General features: G+C 50.5%; 1 protein-coding gene and 2 non-coding genes across 3 annotated transcripts; 1 reads left to right on the top strand and 2 right to left on the bottom strand.

Annotated features, from left to right (window-relative positions):
• The first annotated feature begins 765 nt into the window (after nt 1-765).
• On the top strand, nt 766-18,370 carry LOC102574485 (olfactory receptor 5AP2). Its single transcript, XM_059731790.1, is given in 4 exon segments — nt 766-772; nt 1,952-2,082; nt 14,840-14,908; nt 17,417-18,370. Coding segments are annotated over 4 exon segments (1,161 nt in total).
• TRNAT-AGU (transfer RNA threonine (anticodon AGU)) lies at nt 6,023-6,096 on the bottom strand. The gene has a single exon. It is a non-coding gene; the product is annotated as a tRNA-Thr (tRNA).
• On the bottom strand, nt 7,618-7,689 carry TRNAP-CGG (transfer RNA proline (anticodon CGG)). Its single transcript has one exon. It is a non-coding gene; the product is annotated as a tRNA-Pro (tRNA).
• Nucleotides 18,371-19,618: the final 1,248 nt, after the last annotated feature.

A 19,618-nucleotide genomic window follows, 5' to 3' on the forward strand; every position in this document is an offset into this window, starting at 1 on the left:
AACAACCCACAAAACCCTCGACTGCCGCATATCAGTACGCGCAACCGGCACAATGCCTCAACCTCGTCACGCACAGTCGGGGCCAACCCAAGACCGAATGCACGGCGCAACTTCAGGGACCTGCAATAGTACACAAGACAGAAGTCCAGCTGACTGGCAATGAATTGCACACCCCCCTAAACATATAAAATAACGTAGCTCACACTGCCTACTGTACTCTCAAGCTTGGTGTCCTTTCAAAACAAGGGAGGTGTGACATACGTCCGGTTTCCTAAATGAGGAGTACCCCGCTAGCACTCACCCGCATATGACAACAGGAGGACCTCAGGCACGAATCCTGTGTATAAGGGGGTCCCACTGCTCCAAACCTTCCACGACATGTTCATCACAAGGTTGACAACTTGGGGACGCAACTTGCAGAGAGGACAGACACTGTGTTTGAACTCCTTTACCTTCCCTCCGGGTGGGCTGACGTGGGTCTCTTCCCTCCTTGGTGGCTAACTCCTGTTTGTCTGTCATTTCCCTGCTTCTCCTTCTGGGGCCTTAGAAAACAGACAGGTATTGGATTTAAGTCAGCACGTGAGAGGACGAGACTACAGGCCCCAACTTCTCTTCTCCTCTTACCTGTAAATGTACCTGCTGCCACTCCATCGTCAGTCCATGCAAAGTGGGAAGAGCAGATGTCTGCAGGTTCAGCCTCTGACATCCAGCCAGGAGCAGAGTGCGATGGGCCAGGACTCTGGACAGAACTGCTGGGGCGGCACCATGAACGGTGACCGCAAGCACCGGCAACCCTGCTTACAGGGCAGTGCTCCCTCCACACAGTTGGCTGCTGGGGCATGAAGCCCGGAGACAACCTGCAAAGCCCCGAATGCCAGCTGACAGCTGCATAGGGAGGTCTCCATCAGGGATCAAAGCTGACCCATGTGTCCAGACCTCTGCCACTGCTATAGCCTTGTCTCCGCTGCCTTTTCTCCTGATCTCTGCCACAGCTATCACCTTATCAGGAGAAAAGGCAGTGGAGACAAGGTGATAGTGGTGGCAGAGGTCAGGAGAAAAGGCAGCGGAGACAAGGCTATAGCAGTGGCAGAGCCTGAACTCTGCTACTGCTATTGCCTTGTCTCCACCGCCTTTTCTCCTGATCTCTGCCACTTCTATCGCCTGATCGCCACTGCCTTTTCTCCTGACCTCTGCTACTGCTATCGCCTTGTGTCTACTGCCTTTTTCCCTGACCTCTGCCACTGCTATCACCTTGTCTCCACTGCCTTTTCTCCTGACCTCTGCCACTGCTATCACCTTGTCTCCACCGCCTTTTCTCCTGACCCTTGCCACTGCTATCGCCTGATTGCCACTGCCTTTTCTCCTGACCTCTGCCACAGCTATCGCCTTGTCTCCACTGCCTTTTCTCCTGATCTCTGCCACAGCTATCGCCTTGTCTCCACTGCCTTTTCCCGTGACCTCTGCTACTGCTATCGCCTTCTCTCCACTGCCTTTTCCCCTGATCTCTGCCACCACTATCACCTTGTCTCCACCACCTTTTCTCCTGATCTCTGCCACTGCTATTGCCTGATCGCCACTGCCTTTTCTCCTGACCTCTGCTACTGCTATCGCCTTGTGTCTACTGCCTTTTCCCCTCATCTCTGGCACTGCCATGGCCTTGTCTCCACTGCCTTTTCTCCTGATCTCTGCCACTGCCACCGCCTTGTCGCCACTGCCTTTTCTAAGGAGTTTGCCGTCACCCCACGAGACTCAGCTCCTGTCTGCAAGGCCGCCCTGCGGCACCGCGCTGCAGACTGCTCTGGCTCACTCACACCAGCACAAGGAGGCTACATCCACCCTGCTTACAGGAGCACCTCTTTGACTGGCTGGCTATGGCAGCGGACCTGGTCTCCCAGTTACAGGACGTCCAGCGCTACACATGTCCAAACCCACTCCCCCTCTCATGTGGTAGGAGGCAGCACGCACCCCACTTACAGAAGCCTGCGCCATCAGCAGCCACGTCTGGCAGCTGGCCTGGACCCCGACTACAGGGCGGCTGCACTGCGCAAGACCACCAACCAGATCCACAGCTTTACGAACAAGGTGGTGGCGACACACGCCTTGCTTACACGGCTGTCCACCTGCCACCTGACTGCTGCACAAGTGCAACACCATCGAGGGCAGAGACACGTTTCCGGGTCGCTCAATGCCCGCTCGCCCAAAGGAAGTGCATGAAATTTGGAGCTGAGATTTGGGCAATACATGATCGAGCCCTAGGGGCAGGGAGGCTGCTCTGTGCAGGGTCCCTTCCCTTCGCATCCTGTTTCTCCGGCTGGTTTTTCTCCGTCCTCGCCTCTCTCCCGCTGCTCCACCGTCCGCGTCTCCTGCCGGCGCATCCGGGGCCTGCGAGGACAGCGACCGAGCCCGGCTGTACATGACCAGGGCCGGAGCACGTGTCCAGCAGCCGCAACCTCCCTCCTCTGCGCCCTGACGTTCGGGGGTGTCAAGCGCTCGGGCTCCTCTGCAAACCTGCAGCCTCCCCCAACCCACAGCAGCACCTCTGCTCCACCGTACAAAGTAACCCGAGGTGAGAAGATGTAAGGCAGGGGCCGGCAGGATGCGGCCCGCCACACCACTGTATCCAGCCCACAGGCGCCCAGGAAATTTAGAAGATGAATATTGACGTGCCCCGGGTGCCTGCGCAGCCACCCTCAGTGGCTTCCCACAGCTCCGAGTAACCGCTCGCCCCCGAGATGGGCAGGACCCGGACCTGGCTTGCAGGCAGCACGGGGGGAAGGTCACCGGGGTGACCGGGCTGCCCCGGAAGTGACCCGCTCCCGGCTATGTGGGGCTGCAGCTGCACGGCCAGGCCCACAGCCCACGCCTGCCTCCCAGAGCGCCAAGTCCGGCGACAGCTGCCCCACGCCTTGCTCAGCAGCGGGGCCAGCGTCGCTTCCCGAGAAGATAAATATTAATTTATCTCTGCTCCCACAGGCCGCATCCAGCTCACGGGCCGCATTTTGCTCACCCCGATCTAATGGCACTGTCCCATTTTTTTCCAGATGTGGTCTCTGCTCTTGAGAGAGGGGGAAGCAGGGGAGAAAAGCAGCAATGTCTTCCCCAAACTCCTCCCAGCAGCTAAAGGGTGTAATAGGCAGGAAATAGTGAGTAACTCTATGGACTTCTATGCAACTGAAAGACCACCTGCAGACTTTAGTAGGATGCTCTAGTATCACTTGCTATGCCGGCGGGGTCACTGGGATGCCTTTGCACCTTGACATCCAAAGCACATGTCCTCACCTGATACCTTCGCAAAGTCACTAGAGGAGAATATCCTGGGGAAAGAGAATTCTGGTGAGAAGAGAAATGGCATAGTAGCAGGAACAAGCAGCAATGAGCTCCCTGTACACCCTAGTCCAGCAATAAACAGACACAACTATCACTGAGTTCATGTCCAGCTCATTATTCCAGATGTGTTGCACGCTTACATTAACCCACTGGTGAGTAGAGCAGGCGATTGGGTAACAGGCACAGCTAAGGAGGTTTTGTGCTGTCTTCAGCATCCGCAAAAGGCATCTAATCTACACTCTCAGCCCCGCTCCGCCATAACCAGTTCAGGGGTCTAGGCATGTAGCTGCCTTTGTTAGCAAAGAGGAGCAATATTGAAACACCTGGACTCGGGGAGAGAATGAAATGATCCTCCAAAACGGAGCGTAAATCTCCTTTCACCACCATTTCTGGCAAAAAGCCCTCCTTGGCCTCTATCCCTCCCTCCCCAACAGCAGAGGATGAGTGTGACCCCACAGGACTAGGCTCTCACAGTCCCCCCACAAAGACAAAACCCCTGAGCCCCGTGCAATTTGCACACGCAGCCTCCACCACCTGCTGCCTGCCTGCCTGGCTGCACAGGAGGTCTTGGGGACTGGCCATACCACGAGGTGGGACAAAGCAGGGAGCCCAGCGCCCACGTGTCCATTGCTCTCGTGGTCCCACCATGGGCTCCAGGTACAGAGATGTCAACTCTGCTCTTGGTAGAGCCCTGGGGCAGGTTTCTCTGGCTGAAACCCACTGCCCTTTGCTCCTGTCTCACTGAACCTCCGTCCACACGTCTCACCTGTGCAAGAGGGATTGCTGCACCTCTTTCCTCCCTAAATGGGCCCTATTCAATTCAGATTCAGCCTGAATCGGGGACAGCGATTCAATTAATTGATTGTCATCACTGTCCCATAAGTTCATAGATGTAGAGTCGGAAGGGACCTTGTAGATCTTTACGTGTGTGTGTGTGTGTGTGTGTGTGTGTGTGTGTGTGTGTGTGTGTGTGTGTGTGTGTGTGTATCTGGGCTATCTGGGCTGGTGTGTGTGTGTGTGTGTGTGTGTTCATTCCAGACACAAGTTTTCTGTGTGTGCTGGATTGTGACAACACCACAGCCCGGCTCAACGGTGCTGTAGCCTATATACTCTGTGTTACAATTGCATCCTAAAACATTAATAGCACAGGTGAGCAAATGCATTAATAGTTATTGTGCTATATGGGGTGAATTTTTGCTAACATGTTCAAATGATCCTAGACACAAAGGCAGCCTTGAGGATGGAAAGAGTGAAGCCACCCTGTCAGGCCATGGTTAGAAGATAACAGAGCAAGGGTGAAAAGGACCCTTGGCTTGGGGGATCAAGGAGACAGGGGCAAGGAGGTGCCTAAACCTCCCTGCTCTGGGACATGCAGAGAAAAGGGAGAAAAGGCAGTGGCAATCAGGCGATAGCTGTGGCAGAGATCAGGAGAAAAGGCAGAGGAGACAAGGCAATAGCAGTAGCAGAGGTCATGGGAAAAGGCAAAGGAGATCAGGCTATAGCAGTAGCAGAGGTCATGGGAAAAGGCAATGGAGATCAGGCTATAGCAGTAGCAGAGGTCAGGAGAAAAGGCAGTAGACACAAGGCAATAGCAGTAGCAGAGGTCAGGAGAAAAGGCAGTGGCAATCAGGCAATAGCGGTGGCAGAGATCAGGAGAAAAGGCAGAGGAGACAAGGCGATAGCTGTGGCAGGCCACGGTTAGAAGAGAACAGAGCAAGGGTGAAAAGGACCCTTGGCTTGGGGGACCAAGGAGACAGGGGCAAGGAGGTGCCTAAACCTCCCTGCTCTGGGACATGCACCAGCTGCACCAGGGAAATGGCACCAGCTGCCTCTGGAGCTGGATAGAAGGGGATGCTCAGCACACCAAGCTCCAGGGCCAGGCTGCCCAGGCACAGCACCAACCAGGGCTCATCTGGGAATTAAACCCAGGATCTCTCACATACTAAGTAGGAATCATGCCCCTAGACCAACAAGTCACATGCCTAGCATTGCTCACCTTTACCCTGCAAGAGTCCATGTGACCCCTGAGCACCTGAGCAGCAGCTGCACCACAGGCAGGCCCTGCTGGCCTTGGCCTCATGCTGCAGAAGGGGGAGCAGACAGTGCAGGTGGAGCAGCAGCCACCCTCACTGCTGGGGTCTGGGGGTGAAGCAGCCCTCCCACGGTGGGCACAGGATCTGCAGACAGAGTCATAGAGGGCTGCACCAGCATGCTGCAGACTACGGTGGGGCAGGAAAGCAGGTGGCCAGGGAGCATCATGTGGGACTACCTTTTAAAGAGTGATCCTAGCACGCACGCAGCTGTGGCTGGAGCCTCCACCTCCTGCTAGCTATGGCAGGGAGGCAGAGCAGGGCCAGAGGAGGCCTGGAGCAGGCTACTCCCATAAGGAGGAAATCTCTTCCAAATGGATGCATGTGTAGACAACATCCCAGGGCTGGCTCATTGCACAGGAAATTACTGAGCAGTAAACCCAAATAGCATTAATTGCATGTGTAGACAGCCCCTGTGACTTATGATGGACGACTTGTGACTGAATTCAATAATCTGACGAGGTTTGAATAATGATTGGTTTTAGAGTCCAGAGTTCCAAAATTTATCCCACGAACTGCCTTAAAGCAAGGAAACAGTGAGATTTGAACTCCCAAGCCCAGGCCTCTACACCCTGAGCTACAGAGCCATGCCAAGCGCAAGACATAGGCCCTGCTAGGATTTGAACCCAGGACCTCCTGTTTACTAGACAGGTGCTTTAGCCAACTAAGCCACAGGGCTTCCTGTTTTTGGGTCAAAATCATGGGAATTTCAGCTGTGTCATTCAGGGTTTATGTCAGGACATCAGCTTAGCTCATTTGTGTCCCTACAGGAGCCTGATGATCAGGGTTTTCCATTTCCCTTGGAAAAAAATGGAGTAAACCGTGTTGCAGGGGTTTAGGTTGTAGCCGTGTTGGTCTAAGGATATAGGCAGACAAGGTTCCTTGGGTGAATTTGATATCTTTTATTAGACCAACCTAAATGGAGTAAACCGTGGATTTTACCTTTTACCAGAGGCAAATGTGGATTTCTCATTTTACCAGGGAAGCCCATAAATTTTGCAGTTTTGCCATGAGCTCCCTGCAGGCTGGCACAGTTCATATTTGCCAGGAGCTGGCAGGGAGCTGGAGGAGGGCGGTACAAGCACATGGCCCCAGGCAGCCCAGAAAGCAGGTCCTGATGGGGGGTGTAGGAAGGGGCGGTATTGAGCCCCCATAGGGAGGGAAGGGGAGATAGGGGTAGTTAGGGAAGGTGGGGGCTGGGGCTGCCCCACTGTTCCCTGCCATGCTGGGTCGTGCCCACTGGGCTGCGGCGGTCCCAGGGTGGGAGCCTGAGCCCGCAGGCTGTGCCCACAATGTGGATAGATCTGGGGGGTGCAGGCCCTGCCTCCCGGGGAGTGCATGCAGAGCCAGAGGGCTGCCACCCCCTCCGTCCAAGGACACAACCTGCCCTGCGCTCAGATCTGGCGGGCACGGGTTCCCCCTGCCCCCTGGGCGTGCATGCAGCAATGGGGAACCAGCCTCCCGTGCCCAAGCCCACAGCAGGCAGGCAGCAGCGGGGAGCCGGGCTGCAGAAGCTGTGACCTCCTGCCTCCTTGCCCAACTCACAAGCTTCTCCTCTTCTCTTTCCCTCTTCTCCTCTTCACACACCACACCAGGTAACAAGGCCACACACCTTGCCAGAGGAAGGACTTCAATCAGGGAACTTCAAACTGGGCAGCCAATGCTCTACCAGCTCAGTGACACCGCTTCTAGGAAAGAAAGAGCATCCCTCTCGGCTCAAGACCGTCAAGCAGGCCAGCAAGCAAGTGAAAATGGTAGCAGCCAAGCATTTCTATCGGCTTCACCGCGTGGTGAAGCTTGCACATGGCCCCTCCAACTGGGCTCCAGCCCCTGGCACAGGTACCGCCTGCCACATCTCCACACCGCAGGTTCTGCACCAACCGAACTGTGCCCTGAAGACGCCTTGCTCAAGGACATTCTTCTCAGATGACAGCTCCCTCACCCACACAAAAGTACTCACCTGTCCCGGTGCCAGGCACTGCCTTCTGAAAACCCCCACGGCTCAACTTGATGCCTCGATGGCCACAGTCACCCAACACTATGGGTTTGGGGGGAGCAAAGAGGTGTCTAAATTTCCCTGCTCTGGGCCATGCACCAGCTGCACCGGGGAAATGGCCTCACCTGCCTCTGGAGCTAGATAAAAGGGGCTGCTCCACACACCAAGCTCCAAGGAGAGGTGGTGCAGGCACAGTGCTAAGCAGGGCTCGTCTGGGAGTTGAACCCAGGACCTCCCACACCCGAAGTGGGAATCATTCCCCTAGACCAACGAGCCTGGTACTAGTTATACTGACTTTGTGAAGGAACATCTTGAGAAGCTGGATACCTTCAAGTCAGCTGGCCCTGACAATCTACACCCCAGGGTACTCAAGGAGCTGTCGAGCATCATAGCCCAGCCTCTAGCACGGATCTTTGAAAACTCTTGGCGCTCTGGTGTAGTGCCCGAAGACTGGAAGAAGGCCAATGTGGTGCCTATCTTCAAGAAAGGGAGGAAAGTGGATCCGGCTAACTCTAGGCCCATCAGCCTGACTTCTATCCCGGGGAAGATCTTAGAAAAGTTTATTAAAGAGGCCATCCTTAATGGACTGGCCGACGTCAACATCTTAAGGGATAGCCAGCACAGGTTTGTTGCAGGTAGGTCTTGCTTGACCAATCTCATTTCCTTCTACGACGAGGTGACCTATCACCTGGACAAGGGAGATGAGATTGATGTCATATATCTTGACTTCAAAAAAGCCTTCGATCTGGTTTCCCATGATCGCCTCTTGGAGAAACTGGCCAGTTGTCACCTTGGGTCCTCCACGATCCACTGGCTGGAAAATTGGCTCCGGGGTCAGACCCAGAGGGTAGTAACTGATGGAAGTCACTCATCATGGTATCCTGTGACCAGTGGGGTCCCCCAAGGCTCTGTCCTTGGACCCATATTGTTCAACATCTTTGTTAATGATGTGGACACTGGAGTCAGAAGTGGATTGGCCAAGTTTGCCGATGACACCAAACTTTGGGGCAAAGCATCCACACCAGAAGACAGGCGGGTGATCCAGGCTGACCTGGACAGGCTCAGCAAGTGGGCAGATGAGAATCTGATGGTGTTCAACGCCGATAAATGCAAGGTTCTCCACCTTGGGAAGAAAAACCCGTAGCATCCTTATAGCCCCTATACAGACCTTGGGGGCTCAGACAGTAAAAAAATTCTTCCTTATGTCCAGCCTGCAACGGTCTTGCAGTAGTTTATAACCGGTTGCCCTTGTCATCCCTGGGGGCGCTCTGGTGAACAATCGTTTCCCCAGATCATGGTGGTCACCCCTGATAAACTTATAGGTGGCCATCAGATCACCCCTGAGCCCGCACTTTTCCAGGCTAAAGAGCCCCATAGCTCTCAGCCTGTCATCGCAGGGTTTGCTTCCCTGACCTCTGATCATACACGTGGCTCTTCTCTGGGTTCTCATGACAGTAGATTCAGAACCAGGACCCTATTAATGATTACTGCGATAATATTTTGTCAACATGATGCCTTGCAATGGGGCATTGCAATGGGGAATTATTTGTTTTTTGCACCTTACAACCGGACATTTATTCTCATGTTATGTTCTCATGCAAAACTGCATAGCAACTAACCCAACTGCAATCTGTTGCCTCCCTGCATCCTAAGGTGCCCCGTCTGGCTAACAGGGACAGCAGAGCCAGATAGAGAAGCTCAGGGCCTTCTCGGAGATCCCATGACTTGTGTTGTGAGGGAGATTAAACCAGAGCACAGCTCTGCTGTTCTGCTAACATCTGTACAGCTCGGACTGTTTACATCTGGGCTTTTCCTTCTGAGCTGTGCAGGACTCCAGGGAACGAGTCCCAGGAGCCTTCAGAAGAAAATTACTGCAAAATTGCCGTCTTGATTCACTCCTTTACTACAAGGCAGGGTTGAGGTCAGCTGCGCATTCAGAAACCTGGTTGGATTCACTCCAGTCGTTCAGTGACAGAGGGAGCAGAGAAAGACCTCTGAGTTAGCTGTGCTTCTGGGGACCTAGTCTAGTGGTTGGTGCAGAGGAGAGCTGAGAGATCAACTGGACAAAAGCAAAGGATCTCGGCAGGGGAAGCCTGAATGTGACACAAGAGGTGAGGAAACGTCCACAAAAACAATTTCAGTAAGTTTTCTGCATCGGTGAAGTGTCCTGTCTTAGTAAGATGCACAGGAGATATTAAAACATTAATAGTTGGAAAGCCTGGCTACACAAATCATTCTGCATTTTCTGTATAATAGATTCAAAGCTACAAGAGTGAATGAAGACATTTTCAATGTTTTTGCTAGGAATACAGATAATGTTATATAGCATATTGGAAGTACGGTGGGAAGAGGAGAGGGGTGGGATTGGGACCTCTAAGGAATGCATCTTTTTTATATAATATCTTTTATTTCATACATATTTCTTTCCAGCATACATTTTCTGGGTGAGATCTATTGAAAAAATGATCGACTTTCAGATTTAGAGCACAGGAAAGAACTCCTGAGGTGTGGCTGGGTTAACATTTTCTTCACTTTCTAAAGGAATATCAAAATATTTTATTTTATGTAGGGTCTTGCCAGGGAAAAATCATTTATTAAAATCAAATATTTCATGGGAAGAAAAATGGAATATTTCCATTCTTAGCATGAAATTTGGAGACATTATTGATGGGAATATCAAAGCCACTGAGTTTGTTACTCTCCTCCTTACCCCTGCCCTTGTTTTATTATACCCAGGACTTGCACAGCGCCCTGGGAAGGAAGATGTCCAACTGGGCCACTGTAACCGAATTCCTCCTCCTGGGCTTCTCGGACACTCGGGAGCTGCAGATCTTACACTTTGTCATCTTTCTGGCAGCGTACCTGGCAGCTCTGGTGGGGAACCTCCATGTTATCACTGTTGTAACTATGGACCACCACCTCCACAGCCCCATGTACTGTTTTTTGGCAAATTTGTCCATCCTTGACCTTATGTCCATCTCTGTCATTGTCCCCAAGTCCATGGCCAATTCTCTCTTAAACACCAGGACAATTTTGCATGCTGGATGTGTGTCCCAGGTCTTTCTCTTCTTCCTCTTCTGTACAGCCGATCTTGCATTCCTCACCATCATGGCATATGACCGGTACGTTGCCATCTGCAAGCCGCTGCATTATGAGATAATAATGAACAGGAGAGCTTGCGTCCAGATGGCTGCCTGTGCATGGGTTGTTGGTGCCATCAACTCTGCAATGCATACTGGGAACACCTTTATTCACGGAGAAACCTCACTCCATCAGGGAGAAGACAGTACTATCCAGGGATCCTGGTTTTCTCTGAGAAAAACAATCCCCTATTTTCAGATTAATCATAGAAAAATGTGGATTTTGGGTTACTTTTTTTAAAATGAAACAACAGTATATGTATATGTATCTATATATTAGTGGTGTTTCATTTTAATCATGGAAAAATGTGGATTTTGTTTTACTTTTTTAAATCCAAAAATTAGGGATTTTTTTTTTTTAATCAGAGAAAACCAGGCTCCCTGGTAATATCCGGATAACATATATGTAGCACCCTTTATTTTGGTAGGGGTGGTATGCAGTAACAGCAAACACACCAACACAGAGGAGGCCTGAGGCTCTTCGGGGATTGAAGAGACAGCCCATTCACTCCACTTGTTGGCAGGACATATCATGTGCCTGTGCACCTGCAAGCAAAAGACCCACACACACAGCAAGTCTCATCCCATCCACATTGCGACACACCTGCACACAGTCCTCTCACTCCAGCAGGGAGCAGCGCACAAGATTTGCATGCCTGTGTGCATGCACGCTCATGTGCATGCACACACCGATGCACAGAGTGGGTCTCATTGCCACCAGCAGAAGTCAGCATGTCGCAACACACACATGTGCATGCACATACACTGATGCATAAACTCATCCATTATTTCAGTGGGGAGCAACATACTTAATGCAGTCAATCTTTCAAACAGGGGACAGCATGCAAGAATAAATACAAACGTGTTCACTTGTGCATGCGTATGCAGATACCTTGTATGCAGCTGCCTCATACTAGAGTGGTTCTCAACCTTTTTAGACTCAAGGCACCCCTTAGAAAATGCCAGCTCTTAGTTTTCACTCAGTTCTTTGACCCAAGAAAAATAATAGAGCAGTTCTGCTTCAGAGAGATTTCAGCAGGTCAGAATATTTTTGGCGCTTGGATTCCTATTTGAAATCAGTGGGTTTATCTTGTGAATCATGTTTGCACACCTAACAGTGCTACTGTTGTGTGGCACGCCTCGGCACCCTTGAAAGGCTCCCAAAGCATCCCAGGATGCCACAGTACCTTGACTGAGAATCACTATTCTACCAGGTAGCAACATGCAACATGTGCATGAGTATGTACAAGCACAAAAACATATAAAGTATGGCTCATCCCTCCTACCTGTCAGCATGTATCTCTGTGTGCATATCACACAGAGACATGCATGCATACAGACATAGATGACGGGGTTCATCCTCTAGTAAGATGTAGCACATGATTACAGCCCTCCAAAGGATAGCCTGTTTTCCCCTCAGCCTTTTAGGGACCAGCACACAAGATTTTATGTGAGTTTGTGCATGGACCTCCCTTACTTCCTTACACAGGAGGGCTCAGTCTCTCCAAACCAAGATAGCGCACAGCAGGACACCCACATCTCACTTTCACAAGGACAGCATATGCATGTGTGCACACCCCCACCACCTTTCTCCTTTCAGCAGGGGGCAATTGGATACACACTGCCAACAGGGTGGGACCCTGGGACACGCACATGCTCCGAGAGTGCAGGGTGCAGACCCGTTAGCAAGAAGAGGGGTGCTGTTTGCCGACTCCTGCTCCAGTGCCTGAACTTTGCTTTCTCTTGTGACTGTCTGGGTCCCCATATTGAGGTACTGAACCCTATTGCCTATGCACCTGCCTAACTGCTCCCTTCTGGAAAAACCAGTATCGTGTGTGCGTGCACGCATATGTGTGTGTGAGAGGTAGAAAGATTGTCCCATGAATGAGGGACTGAGCTCTGCTGTGTGGGCATTGTGTGTGTCCTCTGTTGGAGCAACATTGCCTGGTTTCTTTGTGTCTTCCTCTGTGTATATCTGGATGCTGCTGTGGGATGCCCCACCAGAGACACTGCTCTAATGCGTGTGCTTGGGAGGAGTAGGGATGTGCCTATGCATTGCCTATTCACTTCCCTCTAGCAAGGAACTGCATGTGCAAGACCATACACTTGCTCTTGCTCCAGCACATTATAAAATGCCCATACCTCACTCTAGCAGGTGGCACAGAAATAGATGCACACAAATGTGTAGTGCACAGAAATATATACACACACACAAGGCAGAGCGCTTTCTCTCTGGAAGGAAACAGCTGTATGGCAACAAACACACACACACGCACACATGCACAAATACAGGACAGACACAGAAATCAGGGCAAGAGGCAGCAAACATAGCAGCATGGCCGCTAACACACAAAGTAGGGCTCAACCCCTCCAGACCGGAGAAGGACTTGGTGACATACCTAGCCACATACCACTCTGGCATGAAGTAGCACATTGTAATACACACACACTCCCACTAGTGCACATATACACAAACAGCAGGATACAGCAGTGACAGTGTATGGAAGGAAAGTTCATACAACCCCTCACTCCAGCTAGGAGCAGCAAATAGCACATATAAGCATATGCTCACAAGCAAAATGGAGCAGTGCCCGCTTCCTCAATTGGATAGCAGCACATGAAGAGAGCAGGGCATATTCCTTCTTGCAGTTGGCAGTGGATCAGCGTTCATGTTGTGCCAACTGTCAGTACCTGGTCCACACCAGGTAAACTAATGATTCCCCTAGCAAACCAAATTCTGAGAACTTTTTGGGGAATCACACTGTTCCTGCCACTGACCACCCAGACGTGGTGCAATCCTATGGTTTTCATGCCATTGGGCCTGCACTCTGACTCTTACAACTTAATGTTGGCGGTCTGTCAGCTGCCAAGCAAAGCCTAATCAGTGTTCTTGCTCCCCTAACAAGAGGCAGCACCCATTGCATCACACATTTGCAAGTATCTCCTTCAAACCAGCAAGGAGCAACAGATAGTAACACACACACCTACATCCATATATGCACAGAGTAGGGTTCAATCTGTCCAGACCAGAGCAGCACACAGGAGGGATACCCACTGCTCACTTCTGCAGGTGCAGCACACAATAGTGTACACACACACACCCCGCAAGGCTCAGTTTCTCAGCATGGGATGGTGGTGGACATGCATCCTAACAGAGAAAGCAGGATGCATGTCCTGCATGCATCCTAACAGAGAAAGCTCAAGCACTCTAGCAAGAAGCACCAAACAGCAACACCCAGGTTGCTCCTTTACTTCAGCAGGGAGCAAAACTCCATAGTAGTACTCCCCCATGCCACAATGCAGAGGCCATCCTTCCCAGACCAAGGCAGCACACAACGCTACACACAGGCTCACACCTGCATCTTGCTTCAGTGCGAAGCAGCGCACACAGTAACATGCATATATACACAAAGCAGGGTTCGGTCTTTCCGTCAGGGAACTGCAGGAACACCTCTCTTCTACACACCCACATGCAGGGTGTGCAGGGCACATGCAATCAGGAGGATCAAATCATTTCCAAAGCAGGTCAGAGGCCAAATATTCACTCACCCACACAGAAAACAAGGCTCTGTCCCTTTTCCAAAGATCATCACAAATACTTGAACCACACACACACACCATGACACCCCTTAGGAAGGAGTTGTGGGGAGCAGGAATTCTGGGGTTGATTTACACCGCTCCTTTTTCCACCAGGCAGCAGCACGCAGCATGCAGGCTCATACACAACAGGGGATTTAGCTGTTTGGCTGGTGGATAGCAGCATTCTCTCCTTCCGGCAGGTGGTAGCACACCGTCACAAATACACGGGACCTTCTGTCAGCCTCAGTCCTTCCAGGAGGTGGTTATAGGAATGTGCTGTGGCCTACGCAGCATAAGATCCTCGAGACTTTTTCAACGGTGCTGCAGGATGCCACACAATGTTAGCTGCTGGGTGTGCAAATGCAATTCATAAGATAAGCCTAGGGGTTTCAGAAAGGAAGCCAAGGGGCAGAAACATCCTGAAATGTTGTTATCCGAGCTCTTTGCAACTGCAGCACGGATCTATTGTTTTTCTGTAGTCAAAAAACAAGTGAAAATTAAGCTGGCATTTTACTAGAGCTGCCTCAAGTTTATAAAGGTTGAGACCCCAAATGCACACACGCCAGGCCTCAAGCTGTTCAGCAGGGTGCAGCAGGAACCTGGGTGCTGGTGTGCATACCGGAGGGCTGCTATGTACAATTGAGGTCTAAGAAACGTGGCCTTCCTCCCCTCCCCTAGCACTGTCTAATGCTTTTCTTTGCCTACAGGTTAGTCCTAGCCAGAACGTCACAGGGAGCGCAAACAGTTCGTCTGGGGCTGATGATGGCAAAGCTGAGGTGAGGGCCCAGAAACACCCCTGTGCCAGATGGTGGAAGAAAGAGCGATGGTTGGAGACAGGATACGAGAGGGGACGTTTGGGAGGGGAATGACTGGTCCCCCATCAGACCTCCGCTCCCCATGCTGTGAATAGAGCCCAGGAGCCTCGGTTCCTAGCCCTTCCCGAGAACTGATGCGTGACTCCCCAAGGAGATCACTGCAATATCTATGCCAGTCCCGCACTTGCTTAGCCAGGCTTTCAGCTATTAGTACAACACAGCACTTGGTGGCTGATGGGCTGTGTCAGGAGATGCTCTTTTCCCACCGGGACGGGGTTGCAGAAGTGCAGAGGTGATTCTTTGATGGGAGACAGCAATGCCCCCCTGTCAGGTAAGGTTATTCTTGCTAAAAAGAAAAAAAGGCTAGGGTTCAAGATTGCACTGCGGGTCAGGTTTCTTACATAGGAATGTATGTGCCAGACCAGTTGCTGGTGCATATAATTAGCATGCTCACCTCTACTGCCCTTGATCAGACCAATGGGGTATCTAGCCTAATATCCTCTCTCCCTGCCCACCCAAGTCTGTTGGCCCAATGGGTCTGTCAGCCCAACATCTCCTTTTGCCTGACACCCTGTATTAGACAGCTGGACCCATCTAACACAGTAGCCCTGCTATGTAAAATGTCCTCTATCCCTTCATTTCCAATCAGAGCAGTGGAGTCAGAACCATGGCTCTACCTGATATAATATATCCTTTCCTTTTGGCTCTAAATCAAACCAATAGGCCAGGCTAGGGCAATATTTCCCAATCTGCCAATCAAGCTTTAACCATTGTTTCCACCTAGCTTGGTATTTCTTTCCCTATTCTTCAATGCCCCAAATCATACAGAAGGGCCCTTTATCCCCATCTCGCTGCTGTACTGGGAGGCTAGTGTCCCATCCCCCAGCTGTATGAGACCAGACTGACAGCACAGCTGGTCCTTCCCCCAACCTCCCTGCCATACTAGATTATCCCTTATTGACCAAAAACCTCAACCTCTGGTGCCAGGGTCAGCAACTTCCAGGAACATTTTTTGTATTTCTGACTACCTACTTTAAGCCCTGCTCTCCTCTCCCAGCCTCAAGGTTGGGACCCTGGGACTGAGTCACAAAAGAGCAGTGGGGAGGAGGAAGATAAGCTCACCTTTTGCATTAAGTTTTTCAGAGATTGAATCAGGGTGGAAAAGACTCACATTTAGGCACCTAAGTCCACTTCGGTGTTTAATAGGTGGAATATACAAAGAACTAGAACTCTTGGTTCCAAAATGGCAAAATGGTTATTAGGCCAACTGGAAAATGGCAAAAAAAATCGTCCTTTTCTGTAAGCTTTTGGGATCAAAGTCCCTTCGTCAGGCTCTGGGAAAAGTGTAGATGGTACAGGAGGGTAAAAAGTCCCCATAGGTAGGAAATCAACTTCCTTTTTGCACAGAGGGAGCTGAAGATGGAAGTCTGTCCCTCTGGGTCCATGAGAATGTCTTTGTGAGCTGTGTTGAGTAGCTCTTTGATGTGTTGATCAGGTAGAAGTCCTTCCCTGAAGGCGTCAGATGGGAGGCAGGGAGGTAAAAATACTTCTTTGTAGTTCTGCAATGAAGTTTAAAATCCAAAATTGTCTGAAATTTGGCATCTTCCATGTTTCAGGGGTGTACTTGGTAGCCGTGTTAATAGGTGGAATAGAATCTGGCCCTTATTTTCTGAATCATAGTGAAGCATAGGTGACAGAAATAAAACTCAGGCATACAAGGCACTTTTAGGGTCCAAAGTGGGGTTTTGTCAGGATCAGAGTTTTGACCTGGGTGCCTACACTCCTTCTCAGACCTGTGCTAAGCTCTTAAACCCCAAGTAGATTTTTTCAAAAACATGTCATCTGCTGAGTCCTCTTGCTTTCAGTGAGAGATGTGAAAGTCCCACTTGGGTACCTTTGTGAATGTGACCACATAGAGCAGTGGTTCTCAGCTTTTTTGCATTCAGTGCACCTCTGGTTAGACTCGAGGCTCCCTTGCATAGATGTGAAGCATCCCTGGGAAAGTGCTAGATCTTAGTTTTCACATATTTTTTTTTGCCTACAGAAAAATAAGAGTGGGGGGGAGTTTCTGTTGCAAAGAGCTCAGACAGAGCACAACAATGGATTTGGATTTGTAATCTCTGGGTTTATCTTGTGAATCATGTGTGCAAACCTAAGTACTAATATTGTATGATACCTTGCAACAACCTGGGGTGCCTTAAGATCCTTTCAAAGGTGTCTTGGCTGTGCTTATTGGTGCACACTCAGTGCTTCTCTAAAGCAACTGCATTGTCTCTTTTCTGGCATTTATAGTGGGAGGCAGTGGGTGGATCATCCTTCGCAGTGGTTCTCCTAGGTTTGGTTCTGAGATGGTGTAGGTGTGTATTAAGTGACTTGTCTAATCCTGCATAGTGAGTCTGTTTAGGTCCCCCCTTACCCCAGTCTTGGTTTAGTGCTATAAGCATTGAGTCCTCTTTACTCTCCTTCTAGATGAATGACCCTCTGGGATGCGCCAGGAAGGAGAATGGCACCATGGCAATGGTGACAAAATTCATACTCTTGGGCCTTTCTAGCCGCTTGGAAGACCAGTTCATCCTCTTTGGATTCTTCACAGTCTTCTACCTGACAGCCCTGGTGGGAAACCTACTTATCTTAGTGATGATCAGCTTGGACTCCAGGCTCCACACGCCCATGTATTTCTTCCTGGGCAATCTGTCAGCGGTGGACGTAGGCTACACCACCTCCACGGTGCCCAAGATGCTGGTGAACTACCTGTCACAGGACAAGTCCATCTTGCTTCCTGGCTGCCTCACTTAGATGTGCTTCTTCATTTCCTTTGGGGGGATCGAGTGCCTGCTGCTGGGGGTCATGGCGTATGACCGCTATGCTGCCATCTGCCACCCGCTGCGCTATGGTGTTCTGATGAGCCAAAGGGCATGCTCTTGTCTGGCTGCAGCTGCCTGGGCTGTTGGCTTGGCCAACTCGACTGTGCACTTGGGTCTGATGTTCCGCTTGTCCTTCTGTCATGACAACGTCATCCACCACTTTTTCTGTGACATCCCCCTGCTTTTCCAGCTCTCCTGCTCTGACACACAGATCAATCAGATTGCCACTATTGCTGTGGGAGGTCCTGTCGCCATGGGCTCCTTCTTGGTGACTCTTGTGTCCTACATCTACGTTGTTCTGGCCATCCTCAGGATCCGCACCAAGGAAGGACGCCTCAAGGCCTTTTCCACCTGCACCTCCCACCTGGCTGCGGTCAACCTTTATTTTGGCACCATCCTCTTCACCTACGTCCGCCCCAATTCCAGCTACTCCCAAGAGCAGGATCGGGCTCTGCCTGTGCTCTATGGCATCATCACCCTCATGTTAAATCCTATTATCTATAGCCTGAGAAACAAGGAGGTGAAGGGGGCTCTCCAGAAAGCCTTAGGCAGGAGCTAGAAGAGTCTTGCCTCCTAAATAATAGTGCCCTGGATTTGGAGCCAGGATTCCTGGAGGTTTAGGAGGAGAATAAGGCTGAGTGAGTGAGAACAGGTTGGGGCTGGTAGCCAGGCCTCTTGACGTCTAGTCCCAGCTCTAGGAGGAGATAGTTAGAGCAGGGGATTGTGCATCAGGAGTCCTAGGATCCCTACCTAACGTAGGAGGTGTGTGCATGTGTGGGTTAGTGCTCCAGGCAGGAGAGTTTCAGTAACTAAACCCAAGACATTTTCTGGCTTTCACTGAACTCTGTTCTCTTTTAAACCATATTAGGGCTAAGGTTTTTGGATTTGGAGCAAAATTTGTAAGGGTTTTTCCTCCACGCAATTTCTGAAAATGAAAAAAAATCATCTGATTTTAGTTTTCTGACACATAGTAACCCTTTCTTGAGAAGTCATTTTTCCCACTAGAAGGAGAAACTCAGATGCCCATAATTTGGGTGCACATTGTTTCCCATTTGTGCCTCAGTGGTTAGTCTGTGCATCTGGGAAATCCTAATTCAGTGGGAAAAAACCCAATTATTTTTCATAATATTTTCCCTACAAAAAAGAAGAATCTGTTGGGAAGTTGCCAGTCCATAGCCTGCCTTCAGCAACAACAACAAAAAATCTAGAAAAAAGAAAGAACAACAATCCAGGATTTTTTTTATTATTTTTAATTTTCCAGTGTTGGTCCTGGCCCTGTCCTTATGTCCCCAGAAAGGCAGAAGCAATCCTGCCACTGTCTCTCCATTGTATTCAATGGCTACGAGATACATGGTTCATCAACACCATTGGGAAAAAGAGCACCCATCGCATCCTCTCTGCCAGGATGTCTTTCTTACTGATCCACCCTCACCCTAGCTTGCTTGCTTTCTGACCCCGCATATTCTTTCTGCTTGCTGTCTAAGGGTATATACAAGTGTTGCATTTGAACTGGTGGAATTGCAGTTTCCCCAGTTGAAATGCTATGTGAAGTACCAGTCACTGGGCTTCAAATGCTTACAAAAATGGCTGATGCCAACCCCATAACCCCAATCAATTGGACCCATTGGGATGTGATTTGGCATCCCAGTGTGCCCTGCTTTTGCCCTCTCCTTCTCTCCAGGGAGATGCTTTTTAACTCAGACTACACTCTACTGGTCCAGCCCAAATGATAGAAACCACCATATAAGCCCAGCCTCTGGACATGGAGAGGACAGTTTGACCCTGGAGGTAGGTGAGGTACTTGGGG

Source organism: Alligator mississippiensis, chromosome 7 (assembly GCF_030867095.1).
Source record: "Alligator mississippiensis isolate rAllMis1 chromosome 7, rAllMis1, whole genome shotgun sequence".
NCBI classification, from domain to species: Eukaryota; Metazoa; Chordata; order Crocodylia; family Alligatoridae; genus Alligator; species Alligator mississippiensis.